Genomic DNA, 20,173 nt, shown 5'->3' on the forward strand with positions numbered 1-20,173 from the left:
AGGATTTTAAAAATGTAAACACAGCAGAGACTGATGAAGGTTTGGGGGGGGGTGGCGGCATAGGGACAATGATGGAAAATGTCCAGTGGTTTCCAGACCTTAGGTGTTACTGCCTATTGATTAGTTTACGCCAATAGTTTTTAATCAGTATTTTATGCTTGCTGTTGTTCCTCACCTCGATCTAATCCAGTGGTTCCCAAGCTTTTTCAGGTAACCGCCCCCTTGGTTCCACAAATTCATGCCCAGTGCCCCCTACCCTACACTATAAAAATCATTATTCAGAATAGCGACTTTCAACGACCCACTAGGGAAGATGCTAACAATAAAATTCAAAACAGTAACAATTAATTGAATATTTATTCAAAATCTAATTACATTTTTTTTAGTTTATTCAATTAAACATAATTGATGAACTTGATCCAGTGATACCATCTTTTCAAAGTCTGATAGTCATTTAGCAAGAATATTAGATATCACATTTAGTAACTAGGGTAGAGTACCTCACTATTCTGTAAATTCTTAATGTGATGGATGGGCTTGATGAAGTGATACCAGTTTCCAAACGTCTGGGAAATTTCCTTCTGTAACCAAAACTCCTGGTATGGAAAAGACCACCTCGAGTGCCCCCCTGCCACCCCCTTGCCTCTTAACGCCCCCTATGCAATCCCACCGCCCCGAAGGGGGTGGTACCACCCACTTTGGGAATCATTGATCTAATCGGAGAGGCGGGTAAGAAATTAATTATTATTATTGCCCATAAAGCTTAACATTCTGATTATCATGTTCCCCAAGACCCGTTTAGTATCAGCTGCCTAGCCTATGGCAATTTCACCCTGCTATGACATCAGAGCAGCTAAGCCAACAGGCAGCAGGAGGAGCCGTGATAGCTCTACCCACTGTCAGCAGAATAGATTAGCCACCTTTGCCACCAAATGACACTCGTAATACATGGGCTATCAACATCCTAGTTTGATTGAGATCTAAATTAGGGGACAGCTGGAGTGAATCCCTAAAAGCAGGGGGAAAGGATTGAACGTGTCAGGGTGGCAGGAAGATCTTGGTTGTGCTCCTGTTTGTCATGTACCTTCTTCCGACCCATAATAACGCACACAAGGAGCCATGTTTGCTTTGCAATCCAATAAACCCAAAGCAAACACAGGTTGAGATTTGCCTCCAAGCTTATCAGATGTTAATACTCTACCAGCAACATGTCATGCTGGCATTGTGCCAACAGCCGCGCCCCTCCAAGGCATCCTCTATTATTGGACAAAGGAAAGCAGGTGTGAGTGTGCCATTTTCATTATTAAAATTATCTCCTGTAGCAATTTGCAGCACAAAGAGGGATATCAATTGTTAGCCATAAAAGAAAGGGGGAATAGATCTCCTAGGACACATCTAACTTAATAACAAAAGAATCCAAGAGCCATGCTGGATCAGATCAAGGGTCCATCTAGTCCAGCACTCTGTTCACACAGTGGCCAACCAGTGGTTGGCCAGGGACCAACAAAGCAGGACATGGTACAACAGCACCCTCCGACCCATGTTCCCCAGCAGCTGGTGTATATACACTGATACTGGAAGTAGCACATAGCCATCAGGTCTAGTAGCCATTGATAGCCTTCTCCTCCAGGAATTTTAGTTTGGTCCCAAATGCCCGGATGCTGATGTTGATGTGTCAGACTGGGACTGCACCCTAAAATGACAACTTAAAAATAATTTCCCCTGTGATGAAAGATGACAATGGCTGGGACTGTTCAGGTTAACAAAAGGGAGAGTAAGGGGAGACATGATGGAGATGTACAAAATTATGCCTGGGGTGGAGGAAGTGGATAGGGAGACATCTTTCTCCCTCTCTCATAATACTAGAACCCAATGGGGTCATAAGAACGTAAGAAGTGCGCGGATGTTGGATCAGACCAAGGGTCCATCTAGTCCAGCACTCTGTTCATACAGTGGCCAACCAGCTGTCAACCAGGGACCAACAAAGCAGGACACGGTGCAACAGAAGCCTCCCACCCATGTTCCCCAGCAACTGGTGCACACAGGCTTACTGCTTTGGATACTGAAGATAGCACATATCCATCAGGGCTTGTAGCCATCGATAGCCTTCTCCTCCTCCAGGAATTTATCCAACCCCCTTTTAAACCCATCCAAATTGGTGGCCATCACTACATCTTGCGGTAGTGAATTCCATAATTTAACTATACACTGTGGGTCTTCCCATGAAACTGATCGGTGATAGATTCATGACACATAAAAGGACTTCTTCACACAACACAGACTACGAACGTGCTGAGACTCCACCATCAAGTCAGGCTTTCTTCCTCCCCTCCCCAGCTGCCAGACCTGCTCCTTGTAACACCCTATTAAAGAGATCTGCAGATCTTCAAAGCTTGCACATTTATTGTGATCTGTTCACCTAACCAGTGTATTACATTAATACAGACTTTGGAATATGGAGCCAGTGCATGTGAAGGTGTTGGGGGCAACAGCTTTTGAGGCCAGATGACACTTTCTACTGCAGGGGTGGGAAACTTGTAGGCCAATAATTCTGGAAGACTACAACTCCCATCATGCCTCATCATTGGAGATGCTGGTTAAGGTGGCTGGGAGCTGTAGGCCCAAATACCTGGAGAGCCACAAACTGCCTGCTGCTGGCGCATTGTCGCCAGTTGTGTGCTCTCCCACACTAGAGGCATTCAAGAGGCAGATGAACAGCCATCTGTCAGGTATGCTTTAGGTGAATTCCTGCACTGAGTGGGGGGTTGGACTTGATGGCCTTATAGGCCCCTTTCAACTCTGATGCTATGAGTTCTCAACCCTTTGCTTCCAAACATAGAAAGCTGCCTTAGGACAGGTCAGTTTGTCCATCTCACCCAGTTATCCCCTGCTCTGACTGTCAATGGATCCGCAGGACTTCAGGTAAAAGCCTTTCTCATCACCTGGCTCCCTGATTTTTATTTTTTAATTGGAAAAGCCAGAGAAGTTGAACCTGGGCCCTTCTGCTCCACCACTGAGCTGCAATCCCCTCTCCCCACTCCCTGTAGTACTGGTGTGGGGAACCCGAGGCTCTCCAGCTGTTGCTGATCGACAACTCCCATCATCCCTGACAGCTGGGGCCAATGGGAATTGTGGCCCTCCAGATGTTTTGGCCTACGATTTCTCCAATACATTGACCCTGGTCACTGCAGAACAGCAGTAGGAAAGCTGTGACCGCTGCCCAACGTTCTGGGGCTCCCAACTCCCATCTGCCCCAGCCAACATGGCCAATGATGAAGGATAAATGGTGTTGACATCTGGGGAAGGGGGTAGGGAAATGAGCTTCCACACCCCCTGCTGTCGAAAGTGAACCTATTTCGAACCCAGCTCCTCGTCAGGCCAAGAAACAAGAGCTGCACCAAGACCCAGGCTGGGGAATGTAAGAAGCTTGAATCCCAGCCCGCCAAAAGACAGAGCAACGAGAGTCCTGGGGAATTATTTATTCACAGGATAAATCTCACTCGCCAGTACCACGCACACACAAAAACGCATCCCCACCCCATGCCTGCCCGCCCCCCAAGTATGGACCGAGACAACCCGCCCGGTCTCCGCTGCGGCTTTATTTGTAGAACTCGTGCTCCTGCTCATCCTTCTTGATGACGGTCTTGTAGGCCTTCTCAAAGTCCTTGGCCAGGACGATGTAGCGGTTCTCTCGCACGGCCAGCATCCCCGCCTTAAAGGGAGAGACGGAAAGGAGAGGTCTGAAAAAGGCAGGAACTGAGGGCATCAGCCGGAAAGGAGGGAAACAAGCCTCTCTGCGAGATCCCTGAATTATTTGGTGAGTGTTTGTATAGAGCGCAGAGAGAGGGATGGAATAACATCCTTGCAAACCAATACTTAACGATGATGTAGCGCTTACAAGTGTTTGCATACATTGGCCTTCCCCAACCTGGTGCCAACCTCCAGATAGGGTTGGGTTGCAATTCCAATAATCCCCAGCCAGCATGGCCATTGGGAATTGCAACCCAACCCATCTGAAGGGCACCAGGTTGGAGACAGCCAGCATGAATCATCTTAGTAGCCTTACTGAACATGGGTGGGCAACTGGCATCCTTCCAGATGTTTATGGCCTACAACCTCCATCATGCCACACGGTCTTGTAGGCCTTCTCAGCTGTCGGAGTCGGAGACCAAAACATCTGGAGGGCCACACTTTGCCCAAGCCCTGCTAGAGTAGGATAGGCTGATGCAGGGGCGAGAACCTGAACCGCCCGGCCAACAATTTGGGATGGCGAGGTTAGAGCCCCACAACATCTGGAGAGTCAAACATGCCCCACCCCTGCAGCTGGTGATGGGGAAAAATCTCTGCCAAAAGGGTGGAAAGCCACTTAGACCAAAAGTCCAGCCCAGTATAAGGCAGCTACATATACAAGCATATGATCAAACTGCAAATCAAGGATGGCCAGGAGCAGGTGACCCACCCAAGGCCATCTACAGAGTTTGTGGCAGAGGTGAAATCTGAACCCAGAGCCTCCTAGCTCACAACTCAGGTTCTTTGCTACTTACATTTTAAGAGGCCAGAAGAGACATGATTCATAGCACAAGTGCCCACTGCCGTCCCCTCCCTTACGGTTTCTCTCCATTATCCCAAATGTCAAGGGTACCAGATTACCAAGTGGTTGGGATGGGGCCAGACTACTAAACAGGCCTAAGGATGCCCTACTGATGGCCATCTGTTTCCAAGTTAACTTCCTAGGAAAGCAACTGGGCTGCCAAGACACACGCCACAAACCTCCTGGCAAATGGAGTTGATGTCGGCTCCTGAGATCTTATCCGGCCGGGCTACATCTGGAAGGAGGAGTGAAGGAAAGAGGTGGAGAAAATGGGTTTTGTGCCAAATGGGAGACGGGTTGATCTATACAACCAGGAAGCGCCTTTCAGAGCTGTTCTGTCCTTTCTATTCAAGCCAGTGAAGCATCCGAGGAAGAGCAATGGCCGAACACCAACTCCTGGGGTGCATCTGGAGAAGTGTGTGCCTGCACGCATGTGTAGGGTGGGAGTTGTCATCCAAAAGAGGGGTTCAGCCTCTGCAAGCCACCCCCACCCCTTTAATCCCTAGCACTCCCCAATGAACTGTCAGGAAGGATACAGTCTTCCAGATCCACTTCCTCGGACAGGTTCATCTTGCTGGTGATGGTGGAGAAGATTAACCGTTTCTGGCGTCGGTCTGGCAGAGGAAACTCAATTTTACGATCCAGGCGGCCTGGTCGGAGCAGAGCAGGGTCAAGGGTGTCTGCTCGGTTGGTGGCCATTATCACCTGAGATGGGGAGAAATACCAACGAAGACATTGGAAGGTCAGGACTGAATTAGCAGGTGCAACGCATTCCAACTCCACGCCCTACGTCCGTCTCCCCTCTAGTATGTCTGGGCATTTGAGGCCAGACACAATTAACGGTCGATTGAGGCAAACCGCGCTTTCAAGCTTGACAAGGAAATGGAGGAAATCCAGCACTCGTTCAACCCTTTGGGGCAACCGGGAGCGCCTCGCAGGCCGCAAGTCGGAAACCTGCTTCTTTGAGCTCCCCGGCTGCTGTGTAAAACGAAGCCGCCGGTTCTATGTTCCAAGCAGTGCCTCGCCGTGCTGCAGGTTCTTTGAAAAACAAACAGGCTAGTCCTCTTGATTCCCCACAGGAAAAATCAAGGCCAACTATATCAATCCTGGCCCTCTTCTGTGTCACCACCTTTCAAGGACTTGAAAGGTTGTCAGACAGAGAAGGGCCAGGATCTCTTCTTGATCACTCCTGAGTGCAGCACATGGAATAATGGGCTCACAGGAAGCCAGATTCCGGCTGGACATCAGGAAAAACTTCCTGATTGTTAGAGCAGTATGACAATGGAACCAATGACCTAGGGAGGTTGTGGGCTCTCCCACCCTAGAGACATTCAAGAGGCAGCTGGATAGCCATCTGTCAGGGATGCTTTAAGGTGGATTCCTGCACTGCACAGGGGGTTGGACTCGATGGCTTTGGAGGCCCTTTCCAAGTCTACTATTCTACGATTCAATGCATGACTGACTAAATCAAGGCCAACTAAATCAATACATGACCAAGCTATAATGAAAGAATGAATGGTTTGTTTGTAGCACAAAGACCATTACAAAATATAGAATTGCTCACATATAGCAACACACATTATTTAAAATATTCAAAATATTTGAGGTACAATCCTTTCTCAACCAAGGAGTCAGTCAGTGGGTCAACTCTAGGGGTGCTCCATTTATCTGTAGCACCCACCCTTTGCTATCACGATGGTGACATACATGCCGAAGTCACAAGAATAATTTCATTGATTACATTATAACCTAAAATGCTAGCAGTCAATATCTGGCACTATCAGATAGGTGAGATCTCTGATGATAGTTTATACAAAACTATTAAATCAAATGGTCCCACTTACAATCTACGCAGACTTTGTTTAGAGAGTTATTTCTGATTTTTGGGGCTGCAGCCGCAAACTTTGCTACCTTAATTGTGATTGTCCAAGCTATAATTGGAAAGCTTACAGGCTCCCAAGGATTTTCCTCTGGATTGTTAACTTCCCTCCACTAAAAAAAACCCCCTGTAGTTCTTCTCAGTAGAGATGCCTTGAAGTCTAGAGAGAGCGCTACAAAAAGGAATGGCCTCCCCAGGCCATCTGATTTTGCCGCTGCGCCCTTCCTTCCCCACAGCCTTCAACGCACCTTGACGTTAACGTTCTGGTCAAAGCCATCCATCTGGTTGAGCAGCTCCAGAAGGATGCGCTGAACTTCCCTGTCCGCTGTGGAGAGACCGGCAGAACTATCAGCTGGCGCCCCGGAGGAAAGAGCTGCCCCCCACCTTCCCGCAGGCCAAGGCTTGCGGCCACCTTCCGCGCATCTTCAGGGATATCTGGAGGCGCTTGCCTGGTGCACAAGAGGCATCCCAAGAGCCTCAGCGTTTCATTGATGCAGCCCACCCACCACAGCTCCGTCTCCAACCTTTATGATGAGAGAGAATGCAATTGCCAGGGCTTTTAGCAGTATCTAACTACAAACTCAATCACTGCTTTTAAAACTCAGCTAAAAACTTTTCTTTTCCCTATAGCCTTCAAATATTGAGTTTGTTCTGACTCTATACTGTTAGCTTCACCCTACCCGGTGCCTGTTTACACTTCCCTGTGCCTGTTTGCATTCTCCTTCCCTCTTTATTGTTTACTACAACTTATTAGATTGTAAGCCTATGCGGCAGGGTCTTGCTATTACTGTGTTATCTGTACAGCACCATGTACATTGATGGTGCTATATAAATAAATAAATAAATAAATAAAAATAATAATAATAATAATAATAATAATAATAATATCTGGGGTTTGGGGAGAAAGATCAGAGGGATGCAAGTAGGTGCACGGGCTGCAACAAAATGTTGCAGTATGGAGTGTTCCTGTTCACGGTTCCAGCCAGGCAAGCTTGTTCTTTCCCAGGATACTCCATTCCACTCCACCCCAGTAGGTTTAATGCCCAACCCAAACCCCCAAGACTATCAATTTTCTATGTCCACTCAGCATGCTGTGGGCTGTTCTGGGAGTTCCCCCTTATTTTTTTCCCTAAGGTTTTTTTTTTGGGGGGGGTGTACTATCAGGAGTATCAAATACTCCATGGGGAAGGATTTCAGAAGAGCAAGGGAAGTATATGAGGATAACACTATATGCTTGCTCCTGTTTCAGTTCGATTCGCCCCATCCCCAGGACATCTTCCTCCAAATGTCTGAAAGGCTAAATAAACTCTACATAAATGAAAAAACCATTTAGTAGCTTTCCCCTACGTATACTGTTTTCTATAAGTAGCAGCTAATCCCAGCTTCTAACACGCAATCCGCTCTACCCTTTGCCCTGGATTTTTAGGCAATCATTGATAGTGCTTTATTGGACTTGCTGGGAAAGCCATTCGGAAAAAAAGCTAACCCACCTCTCTTGGAAGACATAGTAAGATGTCTTATTATGAAAAGCAAATGCCAGATGTTAATGATAAATAATTAAGAAGTTGAAAAAATAGTAATTGCATTAAAGGGAAGACACGCCACAAGCAGGTTCACAGTGAATTTGGCGTAAAAAAACAGTTATCAAGACGACCTGGATGGCATTCAAAGAGAAAGTGCTGAATTAAAGCCCTATTAGACTGCAGGGTTATTTGAGTAATGTACAGGTGTGAGACTGTATAATTCCAGGTCAAAACTGTACTTAAAAGTTTTTGCTTTGTTTGAAGTGTACTGATCAGCTATGGGTAGTTAACTAGTTGCCAAAGGTATCCTAAATACTGAAAACACTCGGCAAGGTGAAAGCCAAACCACTGTTCCTTCCGTGTCCCCTTCTCATCCTATTCCTTGCTAGCCAAATCCAGGTGTTCAAAGCCTTCGCCTTTGTGCAAAATAAAGGAAGCATTCACAGGAAACGTGCCCAGTTCGTGCCCAGGCTGAAGAATTTGGATGGGCCGAGATTGTCGAATACACAGGGAACGTCCCCCGAAAATACTCAGCAGAAGCGCTACCCTCACCTGGACTAAGGTTTCTCCCTTGGCTCTCATAGGCCAACCTGCGCCCAACAGACAAAAGAATTCTGGGAAGGAGCGGGGGGGGGGGGAGTTCCAGCCCATTGTGATGATGCAGGGAAAGGGCGACGCCTAAAGGAGGCAGCAGGAATTGCAGCTGCCCTCCCCTAACGTGTAACTTAAGCAAAACTCTGGTAAAGGCGAAATTCTCAAAACCTTCTTTGCTGCTTAATGTGAATTGGGAGGGAGAGAAATGGCTGACTGCAGAGGGATGACAGCCTTTTCCTTACTTGTTTTCTCCCTGAAAACTCTCCTTGCTGGCTGCTGCTGCTGCTATTATTATTATTATTATTATTATTATTATTATTATTATTATTCCTCCTCCTCCTCCTCCTCCTCCTCCTCCTCCACTTTTCTCGCTCATGGTTTTTCTAGACAGACATGATGGACTTTGCCAAGTCATACTATTCTTTACTGATTCAGAACTTTCCTGACTATTGAACATGTTTTAAGTATATGCCTGCTTTCTGGATGACTGTGTGGATGTATTTTGGTAGGCCCAGTTTCTGAAGGTTTTCGGTATAGTTTTTTGATGTGATGCCAGTGACTGATGTGCCTATCAGAATAATTGTGACCTTTTCCTGTTGCCATAGCATTATTATTATAATTATTATTACTATTATTCCAAATTGTTTAAATATTTTTAGGCCACCTTTTAGGGTAACCCCCACCCTCCCACAAGGAGATTACTTTAAAGTACAATATATACAAACATTTAAAAATACATTATCACAAGTTCCATAAAATGGAGAGTTCAGCCCATCACCTCCTGAAAGGACTGACCTTGAATTGGTTTGAAATAACTATATTCTGATGGAGTTATTTGGGGCTTTTTGCCTGGTAACGTTCGTTCGTTTCAGTATTTAAACATTGCAAAACCCCTTGGGTGCCTTGAACGTGTGCAAGAAATGGTTACGTCTTAATAATTGAAATGTGATAAACAAAGAAATAATAAACAATAAAAAAGAGCAATAAACAATTAAAAAAACAGCAGGCCAGCATCGTACCACTTCCCCTCCGCCTCCAGAAAGGTGGCCGGCTGATAAGAAAACTGGACAGATGGGGGAGGAAGCAACAGCAGGTGAAAGGGTTAAGTACCCACCTCCACACAGCACTTTTCCACACTAAAATGCCTCTCACATCACATCCATTTTAAGCAACCCACCTACAGGCCCCTTGGGCTCCTGTGTTTGATACACCATGCCTAGCTTTGCAGCATATATCCCTTTTCAAGGACCCTTTCCTCCACCTTCTGCCTCAACCGTCCCGATTGCCCAAGAGATACAAGACTTCTCCCCCTGCCCCAGGTCACCAACTCACCGCCAGTCTGGGCATCAAAGCGCTTGGTAGCGATGGCGTCGATCTCATCAATAAAGATGATGGCCGGGGCGTTCTCTTTGGCCAGGCGGAAGACGTCCCGCACCATGCGCGGTCCCTCGCCCAGGTACTTCTGCACAAACTCGGATCCCACCACCCGGATGAAGGCAGCTAGACAGGAAGGCAGCGTCAGAGCCCAGCTCCCAATGATCTTCTGCTCATCATTTGCCCCCAATCCAAAGGCTTCAATGCTCTTTTGGAAGCCTGGGTGAGCAACTGCGGCCTCTGTTTGCCTCAATGTTAGAGGAAGCTGCAAGGGTGCTACTGAGCTGCGTTTCAGGTGCCTTCCCTGGCACTGAAGCAAATGGAACAGGTCTTCCCTGTGCGGAACCCAGGCCTTCTGTCAGGGATCGGAAACTGGCAGCTAAAGGTCAAATCCGGCCCACTGAGTGCTATATTTTGGCCCCTCAGCTGCCACCCCCAAAGACACATGGATGTGTGTGGAGCAAATCTGGGGAACCTCTTTTACCCTAAGATCTGGACTCAACTTTGGAGAAGTTATTGGGGCTGAGCAAACCAGTGGTGGGCAGGGATGAAGGCAAAGGGGGAGAGGCCAAAAATACAAAGAATAATAGCAGCATCTGGTAGCTTAAAGGTCTCACTGCCATTAACTAAGCCTTAGCATAGGCAGTTCAGTCTTTTAGAACTGGGGTGGGGAGAACTGCACAGAAGCCAGGAAAACAACTACATTGTAAGGTCCTTATAGCAGTCTGCCATTTAATTAACAAAGAAAGAAGGAAGAAAGAGAAAGTTTCAAAACCTTAAGATTATGAAGACATGCTTGACCATGCGCCAGGACACACTGCTGAGTTCTCAGACGCCAGAAAGGCAGCTGAACAAGATCCCCAACGGCCACAGGAGGGGCTCTGCTGCCAGGCATAGCAGTCTTCCCTAGCATTCCTGGCAACTGAGAGCCGGTGTGGTGTAGTGGATAGAGCGTTGGCCTGGGACTCAGGAGACCCGGGTTCTAGTCCCCCACTCAACCATGGAAGCTCACTGCATGACTTTGGACCAGTCACTGACCCTGTTCAGCCAACATGCTTAGCCACAGTGGTTAAGCATTTTGAGCTGAACATCATTGCTTAGCATGTCATGTGATCCATGACTTAAGAGTGTTCTGTGAACCATTCTTAACTATGGTGGCTACATAACCCTGGTTTAAACACGCCCACTACCCGTTTGCTGCAAAAGGGTTAGTGGCAAACGATGGCTTGGCGTGTTGTCTGAACAGGCCCACTGGCTTTCAGTCTAACCTACCTCACAGGGTTGTTGTGAGGAGAAAATGAAGAGGGGGGAGGAACCATATAAGCTGCCTTGGGTCCCTTGCAAGAGGAAAGAAAGCAGAATATAAATGTAATTTAAAAATTGGGCACGGTGGCTGGAGCTGATGGGAGATGAAGTCCAAAACATCTGGAGGATGGCAAAGAGTACATTAGGGGAAGTAGCAAAACATGGACAGATTATGCAAATTTGTATAGTGCATTTTTTCCCCTTGGCACAGATTTTTCTTTTTTAGGATAGCGTACATCTTCATGGTGGGGAAACTGATCGGCAACCCTCACATGGATCCTTGGCTCAAGTGCTGGAAATGAGTCACACACCTTTGGACACAAACACAGCCGGCACATGGGCACAGGACTCCCAAGACCCACCTCTTAAGACTCCCAGCTGCTCTTGTTGCATCTGCCATGGCTAGCCCTTCCATCCCTATCTTATTTATTTAACACATTTATACCCCACTTTCCTCAATGACCTCAAGGCAGCTGGCAATGAAAGCTAAAACAGTAACTCAGGGCGCCATCCTATGCATCTTTAGATGTTAATATGTCTTACAATTCCCCAATGTTGGTTGGGGAAGGCTGGAAGTTGCAGGGCGTTCTTTTAAGGTCTAGGAATGTACTCTTAAACACCGTTTGACAACCATACATAAAATAACCAGCAGCCACAATGTGCTAAAACGACAGAGAGAAGAAAGGGGGGGAGGAGAGATGAAACCTGCCCATAACAACAGAACCGATGCCGCCTGGCCACTCACCTGTAGTGTGATGGGCCACTGCTTTGGCCAACATGGTCTTCCCGCAACCAGGGGGGCCATACATCAGTACCCCCCGTGGAGGGTCAATACCAATCTGAAAAAGCCGCAAGAGGACATTTTGAGGGTCATCATCCTGGCATCTCGCACCAGCCACCCAGAGAGTGGCACGGCGTCTTGGAGAGACCCTGCAACTCTAAGGGTACATCGCCTCGAAGGCAAAATAGATTCAGGGATCTATTGATGCTGTTGCTACATTTTGTGACAGCAAGCAAGGAGGCATAGGTGCCCACAGGAGAAGCGACCCGGGAATGATCAGAGCGCCGCTTCGGAGCATTCGAAAAGGACACAAAGTCAAACCGCGTGCGTGCCTTTCTCCGTTGACCCAAACGCACAGGTATTTCGTACTGGAGAGTCAGCAGCCGCAAACAGGAAAGCGCCCTGAGATTCAAAAGTGGAATGTGGGGTTCGAGAAAGAGAAGCCACATTGCACGATTAACAAGCTGCCCTGGCTGCATTCAGACAGCATGCTAACCCACTGTTCAAAAACAATGCACGGTTCAAAACAACCCACACTCAACCACCAAGTGTGGGTTAGCGTGTTGTGTGAACAGCCCCACAGCGACCTTTCTAAAGAAGAGATGGGATGCAAGAACCAATGAACCACAGACTATTTTGAATACCCATCTATGTATTGTCAGCTGCCGATACCTGTTTGTAGAGTTCAAAGTGGGTGAGGGGCAACTCCACAGCCTCCCTCACTTCTTGCTTCTGAATATCCATCCCTCCGATGTCAGCGTACATCACATCTGGTTTCTGATCTGTCCAGAGGAGAGAGGAAGGGAGGAAGATTAGGGCTGCAGCTCCCCTTACAAGCAAAGCTAAGCAAGCCTCCATTCCAAAAGGTCAATTCTCTTTAGCCATCCAAAGAGATGCCGTAAGTATATAAGAACTGCTAGGGCTGATACCTCATTTTCAGTTGTCTCCATTACCATGAGGACTAGAAATTCTGTATCTTGAACGTTTTCAATGGGGGGAAAAAGAACCAAAGTCCAGATTCTATTCCATGTACCAGATTTCACCAGGACTTACAGCACTTGCTTTTCATGCAGAAGGTCTCACGTTTAATCCCTGACATCTACTGTACCTGCCCAAAACCCTGGATAGCTGCTTCCAGTTAACGTCAGCAATATTTGGCAGTTTTAACTGTACATGTCTTAATTTGTAAAGCCGCCTTGAGTCCCAGTATTGGGAAAAAGGAATCATCATCATCGTAAGTGCCGTGCAACCTTCCGGAAGGCAACACCCCCACCCCATACGCAGCCACAGAGCTGGAGTCGCCTCTTGGGCCATGTGGCGTTACACCCCACAAGTCAATTCCAAATGTATGTCTGCGGTTTATAAGTCTGTGGTTTTTAGAATGTTGGCCTGAGTGGGCGGAGTTAGAAGGTCTTGGGAGGGGGGGGAGTGATATATAAGGGAATGACTGAAGGGATTGAGAGTTCTTTTCAAGGTCCTTTTCAGGGAAACTTTTCAGGGAGACTTGTTAGGTACTCTTAGAGTCTGTAGTGCTCTCTGTATTTATGGTACTTAAGTTTTGGGAAATTTGAGAGTCAGTGTAGTGAGTGGTGTCTTTAGAGTGTGGTGTGCACGTAGTGGAAGTATATTAATCAATACTGATAATAAAGAAAGTTCAAGAGTGATTGTGTGAGAAAGAGGAAAGCGCGAATGTGAATGGGTGACAGGATTGGATGAAAGGTTTCAAAAAGGTTTTAAAATGTTGTTAGTTGAAACAAAGCTTGTGAACTTTTAAAAATAAATTTTGATTGTTTTGTTTTTAAACTACCACAAAAATCCCACGTGTCTGTTTGGCATTTATCATCTTAAGTTTACACATTTAACACCCACTCTGACAATCATTCACCTAAGCAGATATAACTCACAGCGCATTATTATATATATTAAAATCCTTCTCCATTTTAAACCCCTTTCTCCACATAGTTTGGAGGAAGGTGGGCTTTATCTCTTGCCTCAGGCGTATCAAGCGGTGGTGCTTGGCTTGAGCAGGGAGTAGCCGCGGCCGGGTCTGGTGTTCAGAGCCTGTGTCGCCCCAGGCCAACCAAGGGAGATTCGTCTCACCTGAAGTAAGCATCATGATGCTGCTGTCAGCCTCGGGAGGCAACACGTCCACCAAGGCATTGCTGTGCTTGTGCAGGGCCACGGAGGCATTGGGCTTCAGCAGCTCCCGGTCGATGGTGCTCAAGATCCGGACGTAATAGTTGGAGCCTGCAATGGAGACATTCACAAGACAAGGCCTTCAGTGAGAGACACCAGCTCAATTTCCAATCCTGCACTGTAAGAGGTGGGGGTGGGGCAGGCCAGCGCCAACACTTGGCATCCTTGGACCTCGGCACCCTGCCAGGCTCACTACTGACAGCTTCCCTGGGGCCTCTTTTATCCCCCACTGCCAGACTGTCCTTATGAACGAGTGAGTTGAGCCGCCATTTTAATTTCTCACAATGCCCTGGACATAGTGTCACTCTGGGGCATTGTGGGAAGTTTAAATGGTGGCCCTCACCCGACTGATGTAGCTGCCACCACTGCCAGGGAGAGAACTCAGCTGCCCCATGAGCAAGAAATGTTTCAACGGAGGCATTTTTGGCTTTACACTGGTTTTGACGAAGCGACGAAATGGGATATAATCTGGAGATATAATGATAGCTATTCCCCCAACTACAACAATTGTAATCGCTGTTTTATAACAAACACACTATATTAATATCGTTCAATGACAATTACACCCACTTTATAACTATGTTGTTTATTCGTTCAGTCGCTTCCGACTCATGGACCAGCTCACGCCAGAGCTTTCTGTCGGCTGTCGCCACCCCCAGTTCCCCCAAGGTCAAGTCTGTCACCTCCAGAATATCATCCATCCATCTTGCCCTTGGTCGGCCCCTCTTCCTTTTGCCTTCCACTTTCCCTAGCATCAGCCTCTTCTCCAGGGTATCCTGTCTTCTCATTATGTGGCCAAAGTACTTCAGTTTTGCCTTTAATACCATTCCCTCAAGTGAGCAGTCTGGCTTTATTTCCTGGAGTATGGACTGGTTGGATCTTCTTGCAGTCCAAGGCACTCTCAGAATTTTCCTCCAACACCGATTTTTGAACATTGATAGATGTTCAAAAGCATCTATCTTCCTTCACTCAGCTTTCCTTATGGTCCAGCTCTCGCAGCCATAGGTTACTACGGGGAATACCATTGCTTTAACTATGCGGACCTTTGTTGTCAGTGTGGTGTCTCTGCTCTTAACTATTTTATCAAGATTTGTCATTGCTCTCCTCCCAAGAAGTAAACGTCTTCTGATTTCCTGGCTGCAGTCAGCGTCTGCAGTAATCTTTGCGCCCAGAAATACAAAGTAATAACTATACAAAGAAATTCAAAGAAATAACTATAGGGTTCCTTTATTTTTTGTACAGGTCATTTGCAACGAAGCCTGAAGGGGACACCAATAGAGGGAGGCCTATCACAGCACACTTATCATGACTTCCACCCTACCCTCAGGGGTAGCAAGGAGAGGAGAGAGCGCTGTACCTGTGGTAGAACCAACAATGGCTGTGTTCTGATCCACCGCCTCTAGGAACTGGCCAATGACGAGCGGGATGCTCTGGATACGTTTCACCTCCTCTTGGGCATGCAGGAATTCTTTCTTTAGATTCTTCTGCTCGTCTTTGATATACTCTTCTTGAACCTCCAAGAACTCTAGCTCTTGCTGCAATTTCTGTGGGCAGACACACAGGAGGCCTCCTTTAAGCTTCCTCCTTCCAACCCAGCAGAATCCCAGCTCATGAGACGCAGCAGGCAAAAGACAAGCACAGCTATATCAGTATTCCCTCCCCGTTGCAACTACAGCAGACTTTTTACATAGCTAAGGAGCCTGGGAATGATCAAGCCAGGGACGGATTATCACACAGACCAATGAGGCCTAGGGCCTGTGGTTTACACCTCACTTCACGTAGTTTTGCTCACACGTGCACAAAAAAACCCAGGCACATCCACTGCATTAGGAAGGCAAGACGAGAGTCATTGAAATACGCGAGACATATGCTATGGTGGGATGTGGGAGAGGGCTTTCTCTGTTGTGGCACCCCGGCTGTGGAATGCCTTCCCCTTGGAGGACCAAGTGGTGCCAGCACTGGTTTCATTTCGGTGCCTAGTTAAGACATAGCTTTTTAACAAAGTCTTTGATGGCTAAAATCAGCAAGCCTGCACATAGTTTGATTGTTTAAATTGGTTTTACTTTTTAAAAATTCTATACTGGCTTTAGCTTATTATTTATTTATTTATTTATTGCACTTATATACCGCTCCCATAGCCAGGGCTCTCTGGGCGGTTTACAGAAATTCTAAAATTAAGATTAAAATGAGTATACAAAATTTAAAATTCTAAAACACAGAACATACACACATAAAGCATTTGCTCAAGGTTTGCTCTGGAACGTACCAGTCTTCACAGCTGCTTCAGGGCCAAACTTGACATATTAAACCATGTCAGGGTTTTATTTTGTTTTGAATTATTTAATATTGGGGGGGGGAGTATCTCAACAGGACTGCAATATATGGAAAGGAGAGGGTTAACTCTTCCTTCCTCACTCACAATCCTGTCAAAAATCTTATGTGGGGGGGCTTTTTCCCGTAAGGCATGACTGTGCAATTTTCATTGAGAATGGGAATATGGAAGGGTCCACTCTCCACACACTGCAGTCCCAATGAAATCCCACCCCACAGGAGGGAAATGGACAGTTTCTAATGATGTGTTTAGGGTCAAGTCTAGCTTGTCTCAGAGGCAATGCAGAATTTTCAGGCCCCACCTTTAATATGAATGTTTCTCCTGCTCAGAAGAGGAAAAGGGATTAATGCTTTAATTTGTTTTTAGCAGTGTATATTTATTGTTTTATATTGTTCGTATGATTTTATCCGTACACCACTCTCAGATCCTTGTGATCTAGGGCAGGATAAAATGTTTTAATTAATAAATAAATCAAATAGGAGTAAGGTGCTTTAATTTGCAGAACAAAAAAAGTTGATAAGCTGTCCCTGTGGGACTTTCAGCCAATTTTCAAGAGACCCATGGAGGATTGTGTGTGTGTGTGTGTGTGTGTGTGTGTGTGTGTAGAACCTCCATTTTAGAGTGACAAATTTAGAATGAAGGACAGACACAGCAGCTCCCTCCAGTGCTACAATCACACAGGGCTAAATTCCCAGGACCAAACATGATAACCAGGTGGTTCACCTTGTAACGACTATACAGATCCTCTATATCCTCAGCCTCAGGAACTAGAAAGGAGAGGCCAGTCTGAGGCCTGGAGATGGAGAGAGCAGGAAGCTCATCCTAGAATCAATGCACATGGAGAAAAGACAACCAAGATTATATTTCATATAACTTTATTGCATATTAGCCACCTGGGCCATTCGCAAACAGATAAAACAATAACATACCCACCGCGAGCTTGCCACAAGCCAGCGGAAGTGCTACAAATAAGAGTAACTAGGATAACAATCGTCCAGGTTATATTTACAATGTTAACCAACATATAGTATTGGATATTAAAATTAATCGTTTGAAACAATCAGTAGTTCCCGGGCCTCCATCGCCCGGTGTACAAAGTTCGCAGTCCTAAAAGATATATAATAATCTGTACCAGCCAAAAGAGTAAGGACTACACCTTTAGAAGTCATGAAATTAAACCTGGGAATTAAAGGCTCAAGGTATTGTTTCCTCAGCTCCGCATACCTTGGGCACTCAGCTAGGAAATGAATTATATCCTCAGCTTTAGGGCAACCTTCTGGGCAATCTACATTGGTGCTAGGGTGATTTTTAAAGCGTGCCTTCACCTCCATCAGCAAGAGGGAATTTAGCCTGCACCGAGTAAATAGCCATCTCAGCTCTTGTGGCATTCCAGAAGTTAAATATAGGGGAGCCTTTCCCGGAGCAGTAATGATACTCTTATAGAGCCCATTTGAGCGGCTCACTTCGACCGCTGCCATAGATGACTGAATATCACAGTCATACAGCCTTCTGGCAATCTCATCCTTGGCCCCGCCAAGATTAATTGGGGAGAGATTCACCTACTGCATATATCAACAATTTGGCAAGGAAGACCTGGCCTAGGGGTACAGAACCATAGGCTCGGGGCCCAACTCTGGCCTTCTGGAAGTCCCCAGATGGTCACACCCCCTTCCCCCAAATGCCAATCGTTCAGGAATTTTCTGGCTTCTCTGAAATGAAAATGGAATTCTGTCCTCAGTCTGAAAGAGGCTCAGTCGTCTGTTAACACCCACATCCCACACAGAAGGACAACTGGAACAGTTCTGCATTCGCCAAAGAAGGACCATTGGAACCAGGATACCTGAGATAGTGCCTTCTCCTTACCAACCTGCCCAGTGACTGAGGTCATCTGAGGGCATGTTCCTGGTGGTTCCACATGAACCTATGGTCCGATTGGAGACCACCAAGAGAAAAGCCTTCTGCCTGATGGCCCCCTTTCTCTGGAACTCCCTGCCTTTGGAGATGGGGAGGAGCCCATGTTGTATTGCTTCCAGTGCTTCCTGAAAATGATGTTTCAGGAAGCTTTCCTTGAATGTCCAGCCGTGGTTTTATCAGAACTTGCTTTTAAAAATAGCAATTTTAAATGTTTTAATACATTAAATTTGTTTCTAGTCTTTTATTCTATTGTTGTTCTCAGCTCCGAAATCTTTACGAACACATCAAGATTTTCAACCTTAAAACAGTCTCCTCTGGTTCTATGGGCAGAGAGACTCACCCCCAGAATTATAATTTGACATCAGGACAAATTCCAGAAGGGTGGCTGGGTTCACATAACAAGGGAAATGATCTTAGCCATGGGCGGTATCAAGTGTTAGTCCTACTTAGCCCACAGAAACGAATGGTATTTCATTCACAAATGGGACTGATGTCACAACTAACGTGAAGTCTCACCCATTTCATGGGAACAAAACTATGCAAGACTAATACCTGCTCATAGTTGTGCACATTCCTGAAAGGAAACTGCATTCATCTGTTGCAGCAAAACAAGCAAGCCAACAAACAACAGTTAAAAGTCTTGCAGTACCTGAAAGTCGAAGACGTTTATTCTAGCTCAAACTTCCGTGGATTACTCATCAGATGCATGGGATCTTAAATTGGCAGATTTATATGTCCAACTGGCGGAGGGGAAGTAGAGTGTATTGGTCAGAGGGAAATGAAATGCCTCTGATCTGTTTAAATCCTCCCCTCTCGCCCCGGGCATGTATATATTTATTTTTTATTGATTTATTACATTTATATACAGCCCCATAGCAAAAGCTCTCTGGGCGGTTTACAAATTTATATAAATCTGCCAGCCTGAGATCAGCCCTCCGTGTCTCCGATGGAGTAGCCCAGGGAAACTGACGCCAGAATAAATGTGTTCATCTTTCAGGCACCACAGGACTCTTCGTGAAAGCGGAGCACAGAAGCGGCACCCGGTGTGGAGAGAAGCTGGCGATCACAGCCCGCCCGCCCGCTCCCTCCTCCCCGCCGCCTCCGCCGGGGCCCGGCCAGCAAGCAGTGACTCGGCATCTCGCTCCGCTTCCTCCAGCCCTTCGGCGGCGGCGGCGGCGCCTCCCTTCCCCGGCAGTAGAAGCCGGAAGGCAAAGGGGGACGGACGGGAGCTCCCCTCGCCCGCCAGGCCGCCGCAGTCCCTCACTCAGCCGGTCCTCGGCCGAAGCCCTTTCGCCCCTACCTGCGTCTTCTCCACCACGATCCCGATCTCCTCCATCTTTACCGCTGCAAGCCCAGGCGCGCTTCCGGGAGAGGCTCCCGGAAATGGGCGCAGAGGATTACGGGAGCTGTAGTCGTGGTCTCTTTCCCTCCTGGTCTGCGTGTTTGTGACTATACTCTCATTCTTTCCATCTGGACAGACACCCTTGCCCCACCCCCCATCCCAACAACTTAAACAGATTTTATTGGCCACATTAATTTATTTTGATCATGATTCAATGAGAATTCAAACCACTTGCTGCTAGAGCTCCCAAAATCAATTTACTAACATCTTTTCTTTGACCCACCATCCTCCAATTTGCCTCCAAAAACTGTGTATGTGTGTGCATACTGTGTATGTGTATGC

At 46.8% G+C, this 20,173-nt stretch overlaps 1 protein-coding gene across 1 annotated transcript; it reads right to left on the reverse strand.

Annotated features, from left to right (window-relative positions):
• Positions 1-3,464: 3,464 nt before the first annotated feature.
• Positions 3,465-19,851, reverse strand: PSMC4 (proteasome 26S subunit, ATPase 4). Its single transcript, XM_063140764.1, has 11 exons — positions 19,790-19,851; positions 17,299-17,397; positions 15,601-15,787; positions 14,148-14,294; positions 12,720-12,829; positions 12,012-12,105; positions 9,920-10,087; positions 6,719-6,795; positions 5,128-5,296; positions 4,771-4,826; positions 3,465-3,712 (listed from the first exon to the last, which is right to left on the reverse strand). Exons 1-11 carry the CDS (start codon positions 19,823-19,825, stop codon positions 3,599-3,601), a joined length of 1,257 nt encoding a protein of 418 aa, XP_062996834.1. The 5' UTR covers positions 19,826-19,851; the 3' UTR covers positions 3,465-3,598.
• Positions 19,852-20,173: the final 322 nt, after the last annotated feature.

This window comes from Elgaria multicarinata, chromosome 13, assembly GCF_023053635.1.
Source record: "Elgaria multicarinata webbii isolate HBS135686 ecotype San Diego chromosome 13, rElgMul1.1.pri, whole genome shotgun sequence".
Lineage (NCBI taxonomy): Eukaryota > Metazoa > Chordata > Lepidosauria > Squamata > Anguidae > Elgaria > Elgaria multicarinata.

What these genes read in the sequence shown, in the direction of transcription:
- PSMC4 (XM_063140764.1), bottom strand. Translation starts at nt 19,825, where the DNA reads ATGGAGGAGATCGGGATCGTGGTGGAGAAGACGCAG. An exon ending in CATCATGATGCTTACTTCAG is followed by an intron (nt 12,830 to 14,147) that starts GTGAGACGAATC and finishes TCCTCTGGACAG; the next exon opens with ATCAGAAACCAGATGTGATG. An exon ending in ACTTTGAACTCTACAAACAG is followed by an intron (nt 12,106 to 12,719) that starts GTATCGGCAGCT and finishes CGGCTTTTTCAG; the next exon opens with ATTGGTATTGACCCTCCACG.